At 40.1% G+C, this 22835-nt stretch overlaps 1 protein-coding gene across 1 annotated transcript in view; it reads right to left on the reverse strand.

The window, feature by feature from the left end:
- Nucleotides 1-669: 669 nt before the first annotated feature.
- The window catches only part of LOC105005068 (chromosome unknown open reading frame, human C11orf65), a 73170-nt gene continuing 51004 nt past the window's right edge, over nucleotides 670-22835 (reverse strand). Inside the window, exons 6-8 of the mRNA XM_010862923.1 lie at nucleotides 14185-14355; nucleotides 4107-4162; nucleotides 670-821 (exon numbers count right to left, since the gene is read on the reverse strand). Of these exons, the coding sequence (XP_010861225.1) occupies nucleotides 670-821; nucleotides 4107-4162; nucleotides 14185-14355 (379 nt within the window). The remainder of the gene's footprint in view (nucleotides 822-4106; nucleotides 4163-14184; nucleotides 14356-22835) is intronic.

Raw genomic sequence — 22835 nt, forward strand, 5'->3', positions numbered from 1 at the left:
CTGGGTTGGAAAGATCCTCTGGAGGAGGGCATGGCAACCTACTCTAGTATTCTCGCCTGGAGAATCCCATGGACAGAGGAGCCTGGCAGGCTGCAGTCCATGAGGCTGCAAAGAGTCGGACACACCGGGTGACTAATCATAGCCATTACCTTCTCCAGGGGATCTTCCTGATCCAGGCATCGAACCTGGGTCTCCTGCATTGCAGGCGGATTCTTTACCATCTGAGCCACCAGGGAAGCTGGCTTTCAGATTCTAATAAAAGGAGAACTTGCTACACTGCCCTTTTTCCTTTTTTAATGAAAAAAGGGCTCTGCTCGATAGAAATGCACAAATAATGAATGCTTTACATGAAGAAGAAAAACAGTCTGACTGAGGGGTTTTTTTTTGCACCTAAATATATTTTTATTTAAGTGTAATTGTTAGACTACAGTTTCTCAGTTTCTCAGGATAACAGGATTAATTTCTACATTTTCCATGACTACTGTATTCAGTCTGGTGTTCTATTTCTGTTTAATCTTCCTTACTTAATTGGGTTAGAGTCTGTGTCAAGAATATAGAAGTCATTCCAGCCAGAATAAACTATCTCTTGACTGTAACTGATGGAATCAGAGCTGAAGGGTTATAGCTCAGAAAGGAAATTATAGTTTATAATTACATACTTTTATATAATTATATTCTATAAGTGGAATCAGGCTTTAGTCTAGTAAAATGAGGCTCTTCATAAATAGTTTCAAATGAAGTATCTTTTTGTGTTTCCTTTGCCTCTTCCAATGTATCTTCATAGTCATGTATTTTTTCTTGTGCTTTCTCAAACCTGAAACCTAGAGAGGAATGACAAACATTTAGAAAGATGCCAGATGTGACAGGATATAGCTCATTCAATATGCTACTGTGTGCCAGGTAAGGTCTATTCCACATTCCTTCTCACCACTCTTAGAGCAGATATCTTTGTATCCTGTATTTCTGAGATCATTCTACATTTCATGACCATGTTTCATTGTCCATCTTTAAAAGTCTCTGTAGGATCTGTGTTTGAGGTTTGATCTACTACTAGATAGCCATATATATATATATATATATTTTTTTTTTTTTTGCTAGCTCTGTAATTTAAAGCAAGTTACTTAACCTCTGTCTCAATGTCCTCATCTATAAGATAGGAATAATAATAGCACATGCCTCGGCTTATCTTTGTGAGAACTAAGTGTGATGGTGAAGGTAAGGCATTTAGTTAGTGCTCCACAATCAACCATTAGCTAACAATTCTTTATTTACAAAGAAAAACCTTTTCGGTCCCTAGAGCTAACGTTTTTTCAAATTCTGAATTTTGATTTCCTCTTGCTTCTTGCAGAAGTGGCACATGCTCTCTCCCCTTTTTACTGCCAGCATCTGCAATGTATTACCTGCCTTCCGTTCTGATGCAGATCTCCATTACTTAAAACTGCTTTCACATGCTCTTATGCTCCTTCCAATTAGTGTTATATCTTTTCTCTTTTTCCCACAATAATCTTTTAGCCCAGTAAATAATATTCTCTGCTTCCATTTTGTACTTGTCACTCTTTTATATTTTTTTATTTGCCTTTGAGACTCTACTGTGTTCTACACACTGGGAATTCAGTAGCAAACAAAACAGATAACTTGCCTTCAAGTAAAGGTAGTTGCCTACACCTGTTCTCCAGAAGGCCATCAACTGCATGAAGCCCCTGAAGTGAAGCCACAAAGTGTGCTTGAGGACCAGGCAAGATTGCAGTGATGCTAAGCTGTTGTGAGCGAGGGGGAGAGAGTGGGACGTGTTAAGGATGAAAAGCTAAACCAGAGCCGGAGTGCCATGATAAAGTTAGGGTTTTATTCCAAGTGCAGTGGAAAACTAAATGGCAGCAGGGGTAGTCATCATTAGGACTATGGTGTCTAGAGAGTATGGTTTCTAGAGCTACCCAGTCTCAGTTCAAATCCTGGCCCTCACAGGGACTGTGTGACCTTGAGCAAGTAACTTGGCATCCCATCACTAGTCCCTGGAGGCTACAGAGAAAGACAGTTTTGTTAAATACTGCTCAGGGTCACACACCAAATCTTTCCTGTCAACCTCCAACTAATATTCCACAAATAGATCAGTACCCAATTATCTCTCTCTGAGAGTACATTTCTTTCGTATCTAGAACTCCTCCATCCAGTTCCATCCAGAGATAAAAAAGAATGGCCATTACTCAATACTAATTTGGAGTCTGAACTGAGGAACTGTTGTCCACTTCTTCAAGTATTACCTCTTGTCTGACGTTCATTATAAAAAATAAAAAAATAAAATAAAATGTGGATAATAGAACCTGTCTCATTGGGTTGTTCTGAAGATCAAATGAATCAATTTTATAAAGCACTTTACGTTATGACCAACCTAGATAGCATATTCAAAAGCAGAGACATTACTCTGCCAACAAAGGTTCGTCTAGTCAAGGCTATGGTTTTTCCTGTGGTCATGTATGGATGTGAGAGTTGGACTGTGAAGAAAGCTGAGTGCTGAAGAATTGATGCTTTTGAACTGTGGTGTTGGAGAAGACTCTTGAGAGTCCCTTGGACTGCAAGGAGATCCAACCAGTCCATTCTGAAGGAGATCAGCCATGGGATTTCTTTGGAAGGAATGATGCTGAAGCTGAAATTCCAGTACTTTGGCCACCTCATGGGAAGAGTTGACTCATTGGAAAAGACTCTGATGCTGGGAGGGATTGGGGGCAGGAGGAGAAGGGGACAACAGAGGATGAGATAGCTGGATGGCATCACTGACTCGATGGATGTGAGTCTGGGTGAACTCCGGGAGTTGGTGATGGACAGGGAGGCCTGGCGTGCTGCGATTCATGGGGTCGCAAAGAGTCGGACACGACTGAGTGAACTGAACTGAACTGAAGACAGTACTTAAACATGGTAGTTGCTAAAGAAAAGTTCATTAAATAAGAGTTTTGTTTTAATTATGCTGGCTTAAATTTGTAGATCACTATCTGCTGCATGGGGAATGGATTGGAGGAGAATAAGTTTGGAGACATTGCAGAAGCCCACAGAAAATGATGGCAACTTGGACTGTGGTGGTGCCAGTGAGCTGGAAATAAGTAGATAGGTTAAGGGCCTCCCTAGTGGCTCAGTGGTAAAGAATCCACCTGCAATGCAGGAGACTTGGGATCGATTCCTGGGTCAGGAAGATCCCCTGGAGAAGGCAATGGCAACCCACTCCAATATTCTTGCCTGGGAAATCCCAAGGACAGAGGAACCTGGCGGGCTACAGTCCATGGAGTCACAAGAGCTGGACACGACCTAGCGACTACTCCACCACCACCACCGAGTGCACACTATGCACCAGGCACTATAATAAGCTCTTTACACGTGTTATCTCATGACCTCACAGCAATCCATGAGTTAAGTGCTATTGGTATTTTCATTTTATAGATGAGGAAACTAAGCTAGTAACTTGCCCGAGATTATACAGCCAGGAAACAACAGAGCAAAAAATCAAAACCAGGAAGTCATGAATTCCACAATTAAAGCCTCTTTGTTTTACTGCCAGTCACAGGTGACAGAGGGACAGAACTCATGCACTCAAATTATATAAAAACTATAACTAGGCTTTGGCTATGTTAGAATTACTCATACTTCTGGAATAGCATTTATTTTGCCAGGTCAAATTTGCTCATTAAAAATTATTACTGAAACATGAGATATGCAACATTTTTAAAAGAGGATTCAGTTTTTTAGAAAATAAAAATTTTATCCAACTCTAAACAAAATGTAAAATTTCCTTCTATTTCCAAATAACAGTTATATATATAAAGGCAAAAATGACTTGGTAAATTTATTTATCTGTATAGTGTGCTGAGTACAGAAGTGTTTGTAAGGTACTTCGAAATATGTACATGTGTGGAATGTATTGTTTTGGTTTATAAGAATTTCCCATTGGAGAAGGAAATGGCAACCCACTCCAGTAGTCTTCCCTGAGAAATCCCATGGACAGAGGAGCCTGATGGGCCTGGGGTCACAAAGATTCATACTTGACAGAGCAACAAAGCACGCATACACACACACACACACACACACACACAATTTCCCATTATTGCTAAAAAATCACCTACTTTTGAAGTTAGCTGAAGAGTTGCTTGTAGCAATTTCCTTCCAGTTGGCAATGTACCTAAGCACATTATATAGGCATTCATTAAATTAAGTCAACTTATTAATAAATAATAAAGTGGTTCATTAGTACATACTTGGACTACTTCTAAAATTCTACTTTCTCTATGAAACCATAGATTAATGATGATAAATTCACTAGTCCAAATGCTTAATTTCTTGACTTATCTCAAAGTAGCTCTCATGCACCTGAGGCAACCCCTAGGACAAGGAGTTGTAAAAGGTATGAAAATGGTGCCCACCATCTACCATATTGGTGCCCTTTGGCCTCCCTCCAGCACACATCTCATGTTATACTGTTCCATTCTGCTAGATCATGTCCTCAACTGAGTGACAGCTAAGATGTTGGTTAACTTCTAAATTCAAAGTATGAAGGGAAAATTTTTGAAAGTCATGGGAAAACTTCAACAACAAAACTTTATCCTTGGTTCTGGATTGCCAGACCTACTGTCTCTGACATGTAAATTTAAATCATTTGGTTTATGATCTTCTTAGAGCAATGATGCTGTCTTTGCTGTGTCCAGTAAACACGAGATCATATTCAAGCAGGGTATGTGCAGCTGCCACTTGAGTTCCTTAAACAGAGACTGACATATGGAGACCAGAGTAGCCTGAGAAGAGGTGGACAGGGAAGGACAAGTATGGTGAGCTGAGGGAAAGCTCCAAGGGCCAGGTTTCCTGTGACTTATTCCATCTCATTTTAGGCTCTGTATCCCCCTTTCCCAAACTTCCTTTTTTATGACTATACCCAAGAAATCAGGTAAGAAGTTGATCACAGCAGGTGCTAAAAAGAAGTTGTTTGAGAAAGGAGGAGGAGGACTGAAATTGTCATGTAATTCAGAAAAGGCTGATTTTCACTTGAATTACTTTTACTCTTGTTAACATTGTATTCCTGAATTTTTTGTTATGTGAAGGTATAAATTATGCAACAGTGTTTAATTGTAATTAAGTACTGTGTCTAAGGGCTTCCGGGTGGTACTAGTGGTAAATAACCCACCTGCCAATGCAGTAATTGAAAGAGACTCGGGTTTGATCTCTGGGTTGGGAAGATCCCGTGGAGGAGGGCATGGCAACCCACTCCAGCATTCTTGCCTGGAGTATCCCAGGGACAGAGGAGCCTGGTGGGCTACAGTCCACGGGGTCACAAGAGTCAGACATGACTAAAGTGACTCAGCACACATGCAGTGTGTCTAATGTCATCCTCTTCTTGTTACTACTGCCTCTTTTTGCTCCAAGAATTCTATGGTGGCAAGTGGAATACTCTGCTGCTGCTGTTGCTGCTGCTGCTGCTGCTGCTAAGTCGCTTCAGTCGTGTCCGACTCTGTGCGACCCCATAGACGGCAGCCCACCAGGTTCCCCCGTCCCTGGGATTCTCCAGGCAAGAACACTGGAATGGGTTGCCATTTCCTTCTCCAATACTCTGGGTCACTGTTAAATGAAAAGATGCAAGATAATAGCAGGTGGTATAAACCCCTTCCAGGATCTTCAGCAGTATGTGAACTGAGAATTTCCAGATATACAAACTGGATTTAGAAAAGGCAGAGGAACCAGAGATCAAATTGCAAACATTCATTGGATTATGAATGTTTGCAAAAACATTCATAATGTTTTTTCAAAAAAAAAGTAAGGCAATTCCAAAAAACAGCTGCTTCATTGACTACGCTAAAGCCTTTGACTGTGTGGATCACAGCAAACTGTGGAAAATTCTTAAAGAGATGAGAATACTAGACCACTTTACTTGTCTCCTGAGAAACCTCTATGTAGGTCAAGAAGCAATAGTTAGAACTGACAGAACAACAGACTGGTTCAAAATTGGGAAAGGAGTACATATATCAAGGCTGTATATTGTCACTCTGCTTATGCAGTGCACATCATGCAACGTGCCAGGCTAGAATCAAGATTTCCAGGAGAAATATAAGAAACTTCAGATATGTAGATGATACCACCTAACGGTAGAAAGTGAAGAGGAACTAAAGAGCGTCTTGATGAGGGTGAAAGAGGAGAGTGAAAAAGTTGCCTTAAAACTTAAGATTCAAAAACTAAAATCATGGAATCCTTCATAGCAAATAGATGGGGAAAAGTGGAAACAGTGACAGACTTTATTTTCTTGGGCTCCAAAATCACTGCAGATGGTGACTGCAGCCATGAAATTAAAAGATGCTTGCTCTTTGGAAGAAAAACCATGACAAACCTATAACAGCATATTAAAAAGCAGAGGCATCACTTTGCTAATAAAAGTCTGTATTGTCAAAGCTATGGTTTTTTCCAGTAGTCATGTACCAATGTGAGAGTTGGACCGTAAAGAATGCTGAGCGCCAAAGAATTGATGCTTTCAAACGGTGGAGAAGACTCTTGAGAGTCATTTGGACTGCAAGGAGATCAAGTCAGTCAATCCTAAAGGAAATCATCTTAAATACTCATTGGAAGGACTGACCCTGAACCTGAAGCTCTAATACTCTGGCCACCTGAAGCAAACAGCCAACTCATTGGAAAAGACCCTCATGCTGGGAAAGACTGAGGGCAGAAGGAGAAGAGGGTGACAGAGGATGAGACAGTTGGATGGCATCAGCAAATTAATAGAAATGAGTCTGAGCAGACTCTCGGAGATGGTGAAGGACAGGAAAGCCTGGTATGCTGCAGTCCATGGGGTTGCAGAGTCAGACACGACTTAGCGACTGAACAGCAACAACAGGATCTCTTAGTTGATGGTTCAGTCTGGCTTAACCTTAAATTTAGGCAGACTTTGTGCTTTCAGTGGCTGCTCAGGAGCACTAAGAGAAGGGGGTATCCATCACCATACTTTCTCAGATTTGTATACTGAAAGATCTTTATTTCATCTTCAAGGAGCCAAGATAAAGGACCTTTGATTAACTATATGCTAAACCCTGGCAGTGGAGAAGGCAATGGCACCCCATTCCAGTACTCTTGCCTGGAAAGTCCCATGGACGGAGGAGCCTGGTGGGCTGCCATCTATGGGGTTGCACAGAGTCGGACACGACTGAAGCGACTTAGCTTCAGCAGCAGCAGCAAACCCTGGCAGTGTGGGGCACGAACATATGCTATATTTAAGGGTGATTACTGACCCTACTTTACCTGAGATCAAGATATGAATTTATTCAATTCTTTAAAAAGAACTTCTCATAAGGAATATGATAGTAGTAACCAATAAGAAATCAAATCTTTACAAATAGAAGCAACAACTTGATTGTATCATTTTCATGCTGTTTATATCATAAAGTTGATCTCTCTTTCTAAGAAATTTTTGGATTTTTTTTTAAGATATTAGCAAAGTATAGACTGGTTGAATCTCTTTGCTGTCCAAGGGACTCTCAAGAGTCTTCTCCAACAGCACAGTTCAAAAGCTTCAATTCTTTGGCAATCAGCTTTCTTCATGGTCCAATTCTCACATCTATACATGACTACTGGAAAAACCATAACTTTGACTAGATGGACCTTTGTTGGTAAAGTAATGTCTCTGCTTTTTAATATGCTGTCTAGGTTGGTCATAACTTTTCTACCAAGGAGCAAGCATCTTTTATTTTTTTATTTTTTATTTAAATTTATTTATTTTAATTAGAGGCTAATTATTTTACAATATTGTATTGGTTTTGCCATACATTAACATGAATCCGCCACAGGTGTACATGTGTTCCCAATCCTGAACCCCCCTCCCTCCTCCCTCCCCGTACCCTCCCTCTGGGTCATCACAGTGCACCAGCCCCAAGCTTCCTGTATCCTGCATCGAACCTGGACTGGAGATTTGTTTCTTATATGATATTATACATGTTTCAATGACATTCTCCCAAATCATCCCCACTCTCCCTCTCCCACAGAGTCCAAGAGACGTTCTATACATCTGTGTCTCTTTTGCTGTCTCGCATACAGGGTTATCGTTACCATCTTTCTAAATTCCATATATATGCATTAGTATATTGTATTGGTATTTTTCTTTCTGGCTTACTTCACTCTGTATAATAAGCTCCAGTTTCATCCACCTCATTAGAACTGATTCAAATGTATTCTTTTTAATGGCTGAGTAATACTCCATTGTGTATATGTACTACAGCTTTCTTATCCACTCATCTGCTGATGGACATCTAGGTTGCTTCCATGTCCTGGCTATTATAAACAGTGCTGCGATGAACATTGGGGTACATGTGTCTCTTTCAATTCTGGTTTCCTTGGTGTGTATGCCCAGCAGTGGGATTGCTGGGTCGTATGGCAGTTCTATTTCCAGTTTTTTAAGGAATCTCCACACTGTTCTCCATAGTGGCTGTACTAGTTTGCATTCCCACCAACAGTGTAAGAGGGTTCCCTTTTCTCCACACCCTCTCCAGAATTTATCGCTTGTAGACTTTTGGATCGCAGCCATTCTGACTGGCGTGAAATGGTACCTCATTGTGGTTTTGATTTGCATTTCTCTGATAATGAGTGATGTTGAGCATCTTTTCATGTGTTTGCTAGCCATCTGTATGTCTTCTTTGGAGAAATGTCTATCCTAAAGGAAATCAGTCCTGAATATTCATCAGAAGAACTGATGCTGAAGCTGAAGCTTCAATACTTTGGCCACATGATGCAAAGAACTGACTCATTGGAAAAGACTCTGATGCTGGGAAAGATTGAAGGAGGGAGGAGAAGGCGATGACAGAGGATAAGATGGTTGGATGGCATCACTGACTCAATGGATGTAAGTTTGAGTAAGCTCTGGGAGTTGGTGATGGACAGGGAAGCCTGGCATACTGCAGTCCATGGAGTTGCAAAGAGTCAGATATGACTGAGCAACTGAACTGAACTGAACAAGGGTTGGTGAGATTGTGGAGAAATTTGAACACTCCTATATTGCTGATTACACAGCCACTTTGGAAAGCATTCTGGCACTTCCTCAAAAAGTGCCATGTGACCCAGCAATTCCACTCCTAGATATATACCCAAAAGAATTGAAAACAAGTGTTCAAATACTTGTACACAAACATTCATAACAGCCCCATTCACAAGAGCCAAAAGGTGGGGAAAAAACAAATCTCCATCATCTGATGAGTGGATAAACAAAATGTGGTCTTTCCATACAAGGTTAACTCTAATAGATACAGTGCTAAATGTTATACAGCCATAAAAAGAATTGAAGTCCTGATACATGCTACAACCTTGAAAACTTTATGCTCAGTGAAAGAAGCCAGACACAAAAGACCACATATTGAATTAATCCATTTATATGAAATGCGCAGAATAGGCAGATCTAGAGAGACAGAAAATCTCTAAAGCAGGGAGGATTGAAGGGAAATAGGGAGTGACAGCTAATGGGTATAGGATGTCTTTTGGCGGTGATGAAAATGTTCTCAAATTGATTGTGGCAACAGTTACACAACCCTGTAAATATACTAAAACCCACTGCACTGTATGCTTTGAATGGGTGAACTGGATGCTAGGTGAATTGTATCTCAATAAGAAAGCTGTTATTAAAAACACACCTAGCTAAATTGCACACTATGACTAGAGAAAAGTACATGCGTAGAGAAAAAAAAAATTCAAATTTTAAAATGCTTTGTAATGTGATCATATAATTATAATGACAGAAGTTTTTAATGAACCCAATTAATGGAGAGCAATGAGCACAGGAATTTCCAAGTTAATTTTGTGAGCATTCCATGTGGTCTTCAGTAAAGATTCATTTTATCACTTTGAAGCCAGACTTAGAACATCTGGAGACAAGGACTGAAGAAGTAGGAGACAACGTTCCCTGAAAGTCCAGTGTAGAAGACAGATTAGGAAGGTGACTGGCAAGCACACAGTAGGTCTGCATTCATATTAGCCAAGCAGAGATTTCTCGTGTTACATCTGAGCCCCTTCTCTCTTCTCCCTGGCAGTTTCATTCTCTTCTGTAACTTTGACTTCTTCTGAAGTCATGATCCCAAGGCTGTTTCCAGCATGAAGCTCTTTCCTGGCTTTCAGACTCCTGTAGCTATCTGCCTCTTGTAAATAATAAAGCTTATTAATAAACTGTGTTCGTTGCTATTAAAAAAAAAAAGATATTAGCAAAGTAAAGTGTATGTGGGATCTATCACAGAATTTAACATCTTAATGGCCTGGGGAAAGTCCCTAGCCGAGAGGTAATATAACCACTTGTCTTAGAAGTCAAAGGGGCAAGTTCAGACATAGACATTACCCATTGAGAGCTCTCGCCAAATAGAACATCAGAAAATTATTTAAGAAAGCCTAGCTGCTGATGACTTAATGTGTTATGTTAAACTTCACTTGCAGTTTGAAAACTATGAAGATTCTGGAAGAGAAACATCTATCTCAATAGAAAATATGCCCCTGAAAATCCAGCGGGATGAATGCCATGAGAAGCAGAGTGGCCACTGTGTGATATTGTAGGTGACTCAATATCGGCAGTGCAGGCATTGTTTTTTATTCTAAGTGCCTGCAGCAATGTGCCTCTGGATACTACAGAATTTATGAGGGTACTCGTCACTGTCCTTGATTCCAAGAGTGAAGTTGGCCTTTCCGTTCTTCAAAATTATAATAGTATTTCACTCGATCGCTCTTGTTGCCCCTGCTCGTCTGGAGATGTACACAGTCTCTTTCCAGGAGAGATCCATCTGCCGTAAAAAGGGTCTAGCACAAAAGCCTTTGGGAAGAAACTGGTTTGTATCGCTCAGCATCAGTGTTCAACACATTTATGTCATTCTAATGGTCCAACTATCAAAAACTGTCTATAGATTTTGAAAGATTCTCTCCAAGGAATTAGTGGCTGCCAATTCAGAGAAAATTCAGTCTTTGAAATTCTCTTCAAATAAGGTTTTATCAAGCCAGTTACAAATATCTAGAGAACTACAAAGATCTAAGAGGAAAGTAGACTGTGGAGACCATAAATACACCGGGAAGAAGGTATTTATACCTAATGTCTGCTCTTGGCTAGGGGAAAGTCTTTGCAAATTTTGATCTTACTTGAGCTAATCAGTAAGTTGTGGTCTGTGAGAGTGTTAATCACCGTCATGTCCAACTCTTAACAACCCCATGGGCTATAGCTCAACAGGCTCCTTTGTCCAGGGAATTCTCCAGGCAAGAATACTGGAGTGGGTAGCCATTTCCTCCTCCAGGGGTCTTCCCGACCCAGGGATCGAACCCAGGTCTCCTGCACTGCAGACAGTTACCATCTGAGCCATCAGGGAAGCCCCTGTGGTCTGTAATACTACTGAAATATTCCCAAATAATCATGCTGGATTCCATTTGAAATTTCTGTTGTCCGGAGCTCATTAGAAAAACTTGCTTTCTAACAGTTCCAAGTTGGTCCCAAATTATGCTCAAGTCATAGACTGAACTGATAGAAGTATATAATTTGGAAACATGAGTAATCTACATTTTTTACAATGGAAAATTAGAGTAGTGTCACCATATCAAAACTAGATGTGATTGTCCTACTCCATATACAGTACGTGATACCAGAAAACCACTTCAGGTCTTCCTGGTTTGGTCTGTTTTTATTCTTTTCTCCACAATGGGAAGCCATTAGGAAACTTCTTCACCTACCAGTGAAGGGTGTTAAGGGATAACAGTGGGGAAAGTCTTGTGTAGCCTGAGATGTCTCTTTCTTTCTTTCCTTTGAACTCAATGGTTTTATTCTTTTTTTTTTTTTTTCAAACTTTAAACCTTTTATTTTATATTGGGATATAGCTGATTAACAATGTTGTGGTAGTTTCTGGTGAACGGTGTAGGGACTCAGCCACACATACACATGTATCCGTTCTTTTCAATATAGGATAGTAGATATGGATTATTTGTAATTTTTCACTGAAGCTTGCTGGCTCTTTGCTGAATTAGTCAACTGTATAAAGGAAAAGCAGAACAGGATTTCAAAAGTTTACCTGAGAGAATTCTCTATCCTGCCCTTATAAATTCAATCAAAATGGACCTCTCCTACCTCTCTCTCTACCTTCGTAGGAAAGCAAAAAGTACAGCATCACATCTCATTCTTGGATGTCATTTCTTGCCTCATTATTACCACTTGTATTTATTCAGTGCTCCAGAAACCACAAATGTGCTGTCTGTAAGGAATCTCAGTACTATGTCTGGATGAGATAATGGGGTTATTGAGTCATAAAACCTTTGCACTATTTATTAAAAAGTACTTTAACACATCTGTTATGGATAATTAGCTCTTTATTCCTTCTCATGTTTTCTTTTTATTTTTCAAGGTATCTTTCCCATAATTATCATTTTTTCTGTGTTTGCATGTGTGTTAGTTGCTCAGTTGTGTCCGACTCTTTGAGACTCCATGGACTGTACTCTACCAGAGATCCATGGGATTCTCTGCGCAAGAATATTGTAGTGGGTTGCCATTTCCTTCTCGTATATTCTTATTTTCTCATTTTCTTTTTTTGTTAGTCTTTCTTCCCCTTTTTTCTTCTTTCCTCTTGGCTTTTCTCATTGTTTTCTTTTCTGCTTCCTCTGGCCTCTTTTTCTCTGGTTTATGTTCAATAGTGTGAGTGCATGCTCAGTTGCTCAGTCATGTCTGAGTCTTTGCAACCCCATGGACTGTAGTCTGCCAGGCTCCTTTGTCTACAGGATTGATTTTCCAGGCAAGAATACTGGGTTGGGAGCCATTTCCTCCTCCCTCCAGACCCAGGGATAGAATTGGTGTCTCCTGCATCTTCCGCATTGGCAGGTGGATTCTTTACCACTGAGCCACCTGGGAATTCCCTGTTCAATGGCAGTCAACCTAGTTTTTCCTATTTCATGTTTTTATCTCCCTCTTCCTACTTTCTTCCTTTGTCTTACATTTCTTTACTTACACTATCTTTATTTTTTCTGATTCTTCATCCATACAGTATTCACATCATTATTGTAGCTGAGTAAATACTGAATATTTTTAAAGCTTTATTGAGATATAAGTCACATACCATAAAATGTGCCCATTTAAAGTGTACAATTCAATGGCTTTTTAGTGTATTCAAAGAGTTGTGCATCCATCACCATGATTGATTTTAGAACATTTCATTACTCCAAAAAGAAACGTCACACCCCTTAGCCACCACTTCCCAATCCCCACAAATCTCTAAGCCCTAGGCAACCACTAATCTACTTTCTATCTCCATAAATTTGCCTGTTCTGAACATTCCAATACAAATGGAGCCATACAATCTGTGTTCCTTTGTGACTGACTTCTTTCACTCAGCAGGTTCATCAAAGTTGTAGCATTTCTTTTTATTGCCAAATAATATTTCATTATTTGGATATGTCACATTTTAATCATCAGTTCATGAACAGATTGTTTCTAATTCTTGGCTATTATGAATAACAATGTTATGAACATTCATGTAAAGTTTTTATGGACATGTGTTTTCATTTCTCTTGTGTATATACTGAGGAGTAGAAATGCTGGATTATATGGCAACTCAAGTTTGAACCATTTGAGGAACTTCCCGATTGTTTTCCAAAATGGCTACACCATTGTACATTCCTACAAAGATATAAGGACTTCAATTTCTCCAAATTCTTGCTAATACTGATTACCATGTCTTTTTAATTATAGTTATAATTTTGATTTGCTTTGCCCTAATGGCTACATGAAGTATTTTTTAATTTCCATCACACAAAAAAATCCTAAAAATGTTTTTCAAGGGCCAAAATATGTCACTAAAAAATAACTCTTTAATGTCCCACACAGGAAGATTAGGGAATACAGATTAAGGAAATTCTTTATATTATTAATTTCATGTTCTTGGCTTGGTTTCTGTATCCCAAAGTAAGAGTAAGACAGAGTTAAACTAAGGCATAAGAATAAAGTCTGATAATAAAGAACACCTAAATCTATTTTTCTTTTTTCTATTTTCAGATCATACCTTTTTATATTTCTCTCTCATTTCCTCTTCTTTTCTTTCTATACAGATAATAAATATGCAAGGGGTTTTTAAGAGTATGTTAGTGGCCCCCAAGATCCAAGTGAGAAATATTAGAAAAATATTGACTGCCCCGACACCTGATGTATGCCCTTGCTCCCCAAGAATAGCAACATATATTTACTCATCAAAGTTGAGTGTGTTTGTCCAGTTCAGCACTTCATCCACTTCCCATTCCATCACAGAATCTATTCCACCATCTTCAATAGTTCTTAATAGTCCTTTTGTTGCTGTCTGAATTAAACCTACAGTTTCGTAATTTGTTGACTTAGCCTCCAGGTTTCCTGCGTAGTACCTACATATAGGAAAGGAAGAGTGATGTAAATCCTTTGAATTAGGTGACTGCAATTAATATACATTATTGCTGTCAAACTATTTATATTGTAAACAAAGTTTTCATCCTATTTAATTTAAATACATTTAAGCCAAGTTGTATGTGACGGGATCATCTGGGAAAAAACAAAGCAGCTTAATCAACCACACTAACTAGAGAAGCCTCATGTCAAAATCACCTCTCAGTAAGTATAGAATTACAGAGTCAAAGGATCTTGGAGACCAAATAACTATCCCATTTGTTTCACAGGCAATGCAATAAACCCCGGAAGAGTAACTTTTACAAAGTTACATGGCTAATCTAAAAACTAAAACAAATTAAATATATGTAGTAAAACAAAAACAGACCCACAGATGTAGAGAACTAGCTGGTTACCACTGGTGACAGAGAAGGGGGAGGGAGTTCATACTACCATGTACAAAATAGATAAGCAACAAGGGTAGTATATTGTACAGCACAAGAAAATATAGCCAGTGTTTTATAATAATATTAAGTGGAGTATAATCTTTAAAAATATTGAATCATTATGTTGTACACTTGAAACTAATACAGTATTGTAAATCAACTATACTTCAAAAAAAACCCCACTACTTCCTCCTATCTTTCTTGAGAGGTTTAGAAGTGTAAATCCCTGTAAAACATTTAGGACAATGACTAGCACATAGTAAGCATTCAATAAAAGAAAGCTTACATAATCCTGTGCCAAGAGATAAGACAATGACAAGACACGCCCCTGCACTCAGGAAGCTTCCACTTTGTCAGCCTTTAAATGGATAATAATTAATGAGAAAGAAAGAAAGTGAAGTCGCTCAGTCATGTCCAACTCTTTGCGGACCCCGTGGACGTAGCCTAGCAGGCTCCTCCGTCCATGGGATTTTCCAGGCAAGAGTACTGGAATGGGTTGCCATTTCCTTCTCCAGGGGATCTTCCCGACCCAGGAATCAAACCCGGGTCTCCTACACTGCAGGTAGATGATTTACATTCTGAACCACCAGGGAAGCCCCAATAATCCACAAGAACTAATGTATTTTATTTTATTTTTTAAGAACTAATGTATTTTATAGAAGCAGGGACATACCTCTTGATTTATATTGTTTAGTAAGAGTACAAGTTATAATAAACTATGATTTCACAATTTTTCTATAGGTCTTTGTTCAGTTATTCATTTAATATTCATTTAATATTGAGTGCCAACTGTTTGCAAAGCATCATGTACAGAGGTGAAATTCCTTCATAAAATTTGCGATCTTCTACTCTATCCTGTATTCCCTGAACAAATAGGCACGTATTTTAAATGAATGAATGAATGATGGTATCCACTGGCCCAGATTTATTAACTAATTCTCATGTCATAACAAAAATACATTTAGAAATTAAAAAATGCTGGAAGACTGGGGGTGAATGTATTTTTTATCAATTACTCCATGTTTTACCTTTCCACATATACAAACACTTAAGATCAGATCTGGAAACTTGGATAATATTCCTTTTTTAAAATATAATAGACAATTCAGATATCTATTTTTGCTCTCATACTTCGTTTTACAGAGAATTAAGAAATTTATTCCAATAATAAAATTCTGTTTTGAACTCTTTAAATATTAGTCACTATTAGGTGGGCTCTAACAATCATAAAAACAAGCTAGCCAGTACAAACAGAATTGCAAATATAATAGTGATCAGAAATAAAGACTGCTTTATAATAATCATAACTTGTTTTATAGGGTGGTGTTTTAAAAGAAAACAAAAAATATAAAATTTGACTTTATAAGTGGTATTGCAATATATTCCCTTAAAATGTCCTCCTTTCTAAACTAAAAAATTTCATGTTTAAATTTTTTAATTAAACTTTGTCTAAATATCATGATGGGAGAAGGCGATGGCACCCCACTCCAGTGCTCTTGCCTGGAGAATCCCATGGATGGAGGAGCCTGATAGGCTGCGGTCCATGGGGTCGCTAGGAGTCAGACACGACGGAGCGACTTCACTTTCACTTTTCTCTTTCATGCATTGGAGAAGGAAATGGCAACCCACTCCAGTGATCTTGCCTGGAGAGTCCCAGGGGCGGGGAGCCTGGTGGGCTGCCGTCTATGGGGTTGCACAGAGTCGGACATGACTGAAGCGACTTAGCAGCAGCAGCAGCAGCAGGGATAAGGAATAGCATGTGGGATGTAAGGGATGCGAAGCCCCAAATAGGTTTCAGGTAAGGAAGTGATTTAATCAGTTTTAGAAATATCACCTCAAGATTTATATAGAGAGGAGCCCAGCGGGCTACAGTCCATGAGGTCGCAAAGAGTTGGACACGACTGAAGTAACTAAACAAATAAACAGAGGAGCTATTAGCAACAAAGGGACCAACTAGAAGGACTTGCCGGGTAGAGTAGAGTTGAGGATGATGAAATGCTCCAGTTGGCAGTGGGAGAAGTGCCAGATTTGGGAGATATTTTGGAAGCACAATTAATAAGACCTAAAGATGGGTTACCTACAGGAGTTTATGAAAGGTAAGAAATGTAGGGCAACATCCGCATTTCTGGCTTGGATGACTAAGTAAATGATAGTGTCATAAACTGAGGCCGGGGGGACTACTGAAAAGAATCCCCTTTTATGATGGGAAACATAAGAAACTGAGCTTTGGACTTGTTGAATTTGAGATGGAAACGACCTTATAATTAGAAATACAGAGCTCAGTTATGGATGAGGACTGTTTTGAGAATAAATAAACAAAAAAAAGAATAAATAAAATAGGAAATTATTATTCATGTGTATTAGCTTATTACTAGATGGCTCCTAGCTGGTGCTATAGCTGACTGTCAGCAAGTCTTACTGCCATTCTGTCAAAGTCAGCTGTTTCTAGGTAATGATGAGTGTATTTTGTTGTTCTGAGCCCATGACCACAGTTCCTTGGCTGTACATGGGTTGCCTGGTTGTAGATTGTGTTGTATGGAATAAAATGATGATGGATAGGCATAACATAATGAATGGTATGGCTGACAGAGTGATGGAGCAGAGAAATAAAATATAATACATGTTATGTTTATATATACATGAATGTTATACATGAATGTTTATCATTCTGAAGACAGAAGGGTTCCTCCTGTATTATGGGAAGGGCCCAGTATAATTAGCCCGCCACTGGGTAGCCAGCATATCCCATTATGGAGGGCAAAGCTATAACTTTTGCTATACAGTCAGCTGTGACTATAGAGCCAGAATGGCCATAGTGAAGAAAAGATTACTCCTTGGAAGGAAAGTTATGACCAACCTAGATAGCATATTCAAAAGCAGAGACATTACTTTGCCAACAAAGGTTCGTCTAGTCAAGGCTATGGTTCTTCCTGTGGTCATGTATGGATGTGAGAGTTGGACTGTGAAGAAGGCTGAACACTGAAGAATTGATGCTTTTGAACTGTGGTGTTGGAGAAGACTCTTGAGAGTCCCTTGGACTGCAAGGAGATCCAACCAGTCCATTCTGAAGGAGATCAGCCCTGGGATTTCTTTGGAAAGAATGATCCTAAAGCTGAAACTCCAGTACTTTGGCCACCTCATGAGAAGAGTTGACTCATTGGAAAAGACTGATGCTGGGAGGGATTGGGGGCAGGAGGAGAAGGGGACGACAGAGGATGAGATGGCTGGATGGCATCACTGACCCGATGGACGTGAGTCTGAGTGAACTCCGGGAGTTGGTGATGGACAGAGAGGCCTGGCGTACTGCAATTCATGGGGTCACAAAGAATCGGACATGACTGAGCGACTGATCTGATCTGATCTGATGAGTCTAAGTATAGCTTCCATCCCTGTAGCCTGAACAATTTGAGCAGTCATTGAGTTGTTTCTGTTGTTCAGTCGCTAAGTTATGTCTGACTCTTTGCAACCCCACAAACAGCAGTATGCCAGATTTCCCTGTCCTTCACTATCTCCCAGAGTTTGATTAGACTCATGTCCATTGAGCAAATGATGCCATCCAACCATCTCATCCTCTTCTGCCCCCTTCTCCTCTTGTCCTCAATCTTTCCCAGCAACAATGTCTTTTCCAACGAGCTGGCTCTTTGCATTATCTGGCCAAGGCATTGGAGCTTCAGCATCAGTTCTTCCAATGAATATTCAGGATTGATTTCCTTTAGGATCGACTGGCTTGATCTCCTTGTAGTCCAAAGGACTCTCAAGAGTCTTCTCCAGCACCACAATTCAGAAGCATCAATTCTTTAGTGCTCAGCCTTCTTTAAGGTCCAACTGTCACATTCATATATGACTACTGGAAAAACCATAGTTTTGGCTATACTGACTTTGTTGGCAAAGTAATGTCTCTGCTTTTTAATATGCTGTCTAGGTTGGTCATAGCTTTTCTTCCAAAGAGCAAGCATTTTTAAATTTCATGGCTGCAGTCACCATCTGCCATGATTTTGGAGCACAAGAAAATAAAATCTGCCACTGTTTCCACTTTTTCCCATTTATTTACCATGAAGTGATGGGACCAGATGCCGTGATCTTAGTTTTTGAATGTTGAGTTTTAAGCCACCTTTTTCATTCTCTTTCACTCTCATCAAGAGGCTGTTTAGTCCCTCTTTGCTTTCTGCCATTAGAGTGATATCATCTGCATATCTGAGATTGCTGATATTTCTCCTGGCAATCTTGATACAACTTGTGATTCATCCAGCCTGGCATTTCACATCATGTACTCTGCACAGAAGTTAAATAAGCAGAGTAACAATATACAGCTTTGACGTACATACTGCTTTTTCCATTTTTAATCGGTACATTGTTCCATGTCAGGTTCTAACTGCTATTTCTTGTTTTGCATACAGGTTTCTCAGGAGACAGGTAAGGTGGTCTGGTATTCCTAGCTCTTTTAAGAATTTTCCACTTTGTTGTGATCCATACAGTAAAAGGCTTTAGTGTAGTCAATGAAGCAGATGTTTTTCTGGAATTCCCTTGTTTTTTCTATAATCCAATAGATGTTGGCAATTTGCTCTCATTTCTCTGCCTTTTGTAAATCTAGCTAGTACACCTGGAAGTTCTTGGTTCATGTACTTCTAAAGCCTAGCTTGAAGGATTTTGAGCACTAGCTTGCTAGCATGTGAAATGAGCACAATTATATGGTACTTTGAACATTCTTTGGCATTGCCTTTCTTTTGGAATGGAATGAAAACTGAACTTTTTCAGTCCTGAGGCCATTGTTGAGTTTTCCGAATTTGCTGGCATATTGAGTGTAGCACTTTAACAGCATCATGTTTTAGGATTTGAAATAGCTCAGCTGGAATTCCATCACCTCCACTAGTTTTGTTTGTAGTTCAGTTCAGTCGCTCAGTCGTGTCCGACTCTTTGCGACTCCATGAACCGCAGCACACCAGGCCTCAATGTCCATCACCAGCTCCTGGAGTCCACCCAAACCCATGCCTCATCTAGGCCCTTTGGAGGACAGTCACAAGGACATGAATATATTCAGTGCCCATTCTTAGCATCTGTCTCTGCAGACCTAATTAGACCTAATCACTGTTTTCCAACTTAATGTTTTTCAAGGCCCCAATCAACTGAGAAACTTTTAGTTACTGCTCATAGTCAATAAGATTCTACCCCCTACTCATATATGAAGAGTAGCTTCCTTCAGTTGTGCTCATTGGGTGAATATCCTTTGACCACTTTCTGGGCTAACTGAGGGATTGTAATCTAGTGGCTGTCTATTTTTGGATGTTCCTAACATCCTGTGCAGATTCATGGTGAATTAGACCAAATATACTCTCCCTCTGGTAACACGTCACAACTGACTCCCGGTGAAGCCAAAAGTATGGCGATGAAGAGGAGCCAATGTAGCATAAGTAGGTGTTGAAGAAGTCTGAGCCACCTACTTACATATCTTCCTTTGGGCTTCTGGACCTTTCAGACCCATTCTCATATATACTGGATCTACTTTATACTGAAATGATGCTGTATACTCTGTTTCACAGTTCAGTGGATTAGATAAAATCCACGTCGGTTCTTAAACATAGCATTTGGTATCCTACTGACAAGCTTCCAGTCTCTACTAGGGCCCAGTAGCTAGCCCAGAACAATTTTTCAAGTAGTTTTTGACAGAGAAAGGCACTACCTTACTCCTAAACCCTAGAAGTCTGTGCTATGATCCTCCCATTAGGATGCTTTAGAGACCCCACACAGTCTTTCACAGTCAGAGATATTTCCAACACTGTTGGGACTGCTGGGCTATGAAGCCCAAGGGGTAGGGCAGTTTGCCCCACATTATGAACCCGCTACTGTGTTCTTTCTTACACCATGTCTCACTGGTGCCTGCTAGCCTTATTAGTTATCTAGTATATGCATTGGAGCCGCATGCCCAAATGTGACATATTTTATCTCCCAAATCTAGAGAGTGTTTGTCTTCAAGGTGGATGGTGCAAGGTATAGCATCTTGTCTCTTACTTTAGAAAGGATATCCCAAAATGTCTGTGAGCTTCAGCTACGTGGCAGACCCTTAACTTTTGGCCAAGTTTATCTCCCACCCTGTAGTGTGTATTTGTCCTATTAAGTCATCCAGGGCAGCGGTCCCCAGACTTTTTGGCACCACCTCAGCTCTTCCTCAGATGATCAGGCATTAGAGTTTCATAAGTAGTGTGCAACCTAGATCCCTTGCATGTGCAGTTCACAGGAGGGTTCGTGCTCCTCTGAGAATTTAATGCTGCCACTGCTCTGACAGGAGCTCGCCCTCCACTCACCTCCTGCTGTGGGACCTGGTTCCTAACAGGCTGGGGACCACTGGCAATCTATGGCCCGGGGGGGGATGGGGACCCCTAATCTAGGGAGTTGTTAGTTTCTCCTAACCGTGGTCAATTAGTATAAGGTCACCAGTGTAAAGGACAGGCATGATGTTCTTTGAGCACTGAGGTAGCATGCTCCTGGGGATAAGAGCAAGAAAGCGCACAGAGCTCTGAGAGTAAGAGGTAAAGACACACTGTTCTTTCCATTTAAATGCAAACTCCTCTCTTTGCTTACTGATCGGGATGGGAAAGAACACACTTGCTAAGTCAACAGCAGCCTAACATATGCAGGGGACAGTGTTGATTTGTTCCATTAAAGAAACCACATCTGGAGGAAGCTTAGCTGCAATTTATGTCACTTCCACCACTTCAAAGTTCCATTATTCCCAGTGAACTACAGGAACCAATTCCAGGGGAGCTTTCCCCACTGTCACCCACACTCTATAAAGAAATGGCCACCACAAGTTCATTAAGAATTCTGCTGCTCCCCTCATTTCCTAATGATTTGATGAAAAGCATTTCCTCTGGGACCCCCTGGGTTGCAGCTAGTGGGTGGTTGAGCAGATTGCATATAAAAGGAACAAACATATGCTTTACCCAAGCCTCTTTTCAAAGTCCTTTTCTACAGAGTACTCGAGAAGTTCGGGCATTTTCTAACTGTAGAGCTTTGACTGAGTTCAGGCTTTGTTATGCCAATGTAAACACTATTTCTGGTTAATTTTTTTTTTATGTGTTTGTTTGTTTTGGCTGCACCGTATGGTTTGTGGGATCTTAGTTCCCCAACCAAGGATCCAACCTGTGCCCCCTGAGGTTAAAGTGTGGAATCCTAACCACTGGACAGCCAGGGAATTTCCTGAACACCATTTCTGGATACTCAAGCCAACACATTAAATCGCTAATCTCAAGTGAGTGTGGTCATATTAATAAGTTCAGCCCAATCAACTCTTGAACACCATAGAATCCGCTTTCACACATCCTTCTGAGCTCCTGTCAACACAGATTGGTAAATCCTCAGAACTCTTTTGGTTAATAAATAAGTTAGCTCCTCTTGGAGTTGACCTTATACCTCTCTGTACTGTCCTGAGATATAAGTCTCATTGTGGGCTGGAGGCAATGAGGAAATGGTTCTGGGGGAATCCTAAGGAGAATCAGCACAAGTGTGTGAGGCAACTGAGCCAGGTACAGTCATTGAAAGGCCTTTATGCAGAAAAGGGCTTGTTCCCTCAAAACACGGAGGAAGAGTTTCCTTCACCAACAGGAGAGTTTGAAGGCTCAAGCTTCTCAAGCCTTATCTATGTCTGCCCAAATAAGAGGAGAGTGAAAAAGTTGGCTTAAAGCTCAACATTCAGAAAACTAAGATCATGGCATCTTAGTTTATTCCCATCACTTCATGGGAAATAGACAGGGAAACAGTGGAAACAGTGTCAGACTTTATTTTTCTGGGCTCCAAAATCACTGCAGATGGTGATTGCAGCCATGAAATTAAAAGACGCTTACTCCTTGGAAGGAAAGTTATGACCAACCTAGATAGCATATTCAAAAGCAGAGACATTACTTTGCCAACAAAGGTCCGTCTAGTCAAGGCTATGGTTTTTCCAGTGGTCATGTATGGATGTGAGAGTTGGACTGTGAAGAAGGCTGAGTGCCAAAGAATTGATGCTTTTGAACTATGGTGTTGGAGAAGACTCTTGAGAG

The sequence above is a fragment of the Bison bison genome, unplaced genomic scaffold (genome assembly GCF_000754665.1).
Source record: "Bison bison bison isolate TAMUID 2011002044 unplaced genomic scaffold, Bison_UMD1.0 scf7180017864485, whole genome shotgun sequence".
Lineage (NCBI taxonomy): Eukaryota > Metazoa > Chordata > Mammalia > Artiodactyla > Bovidae > Bison > Bison bison.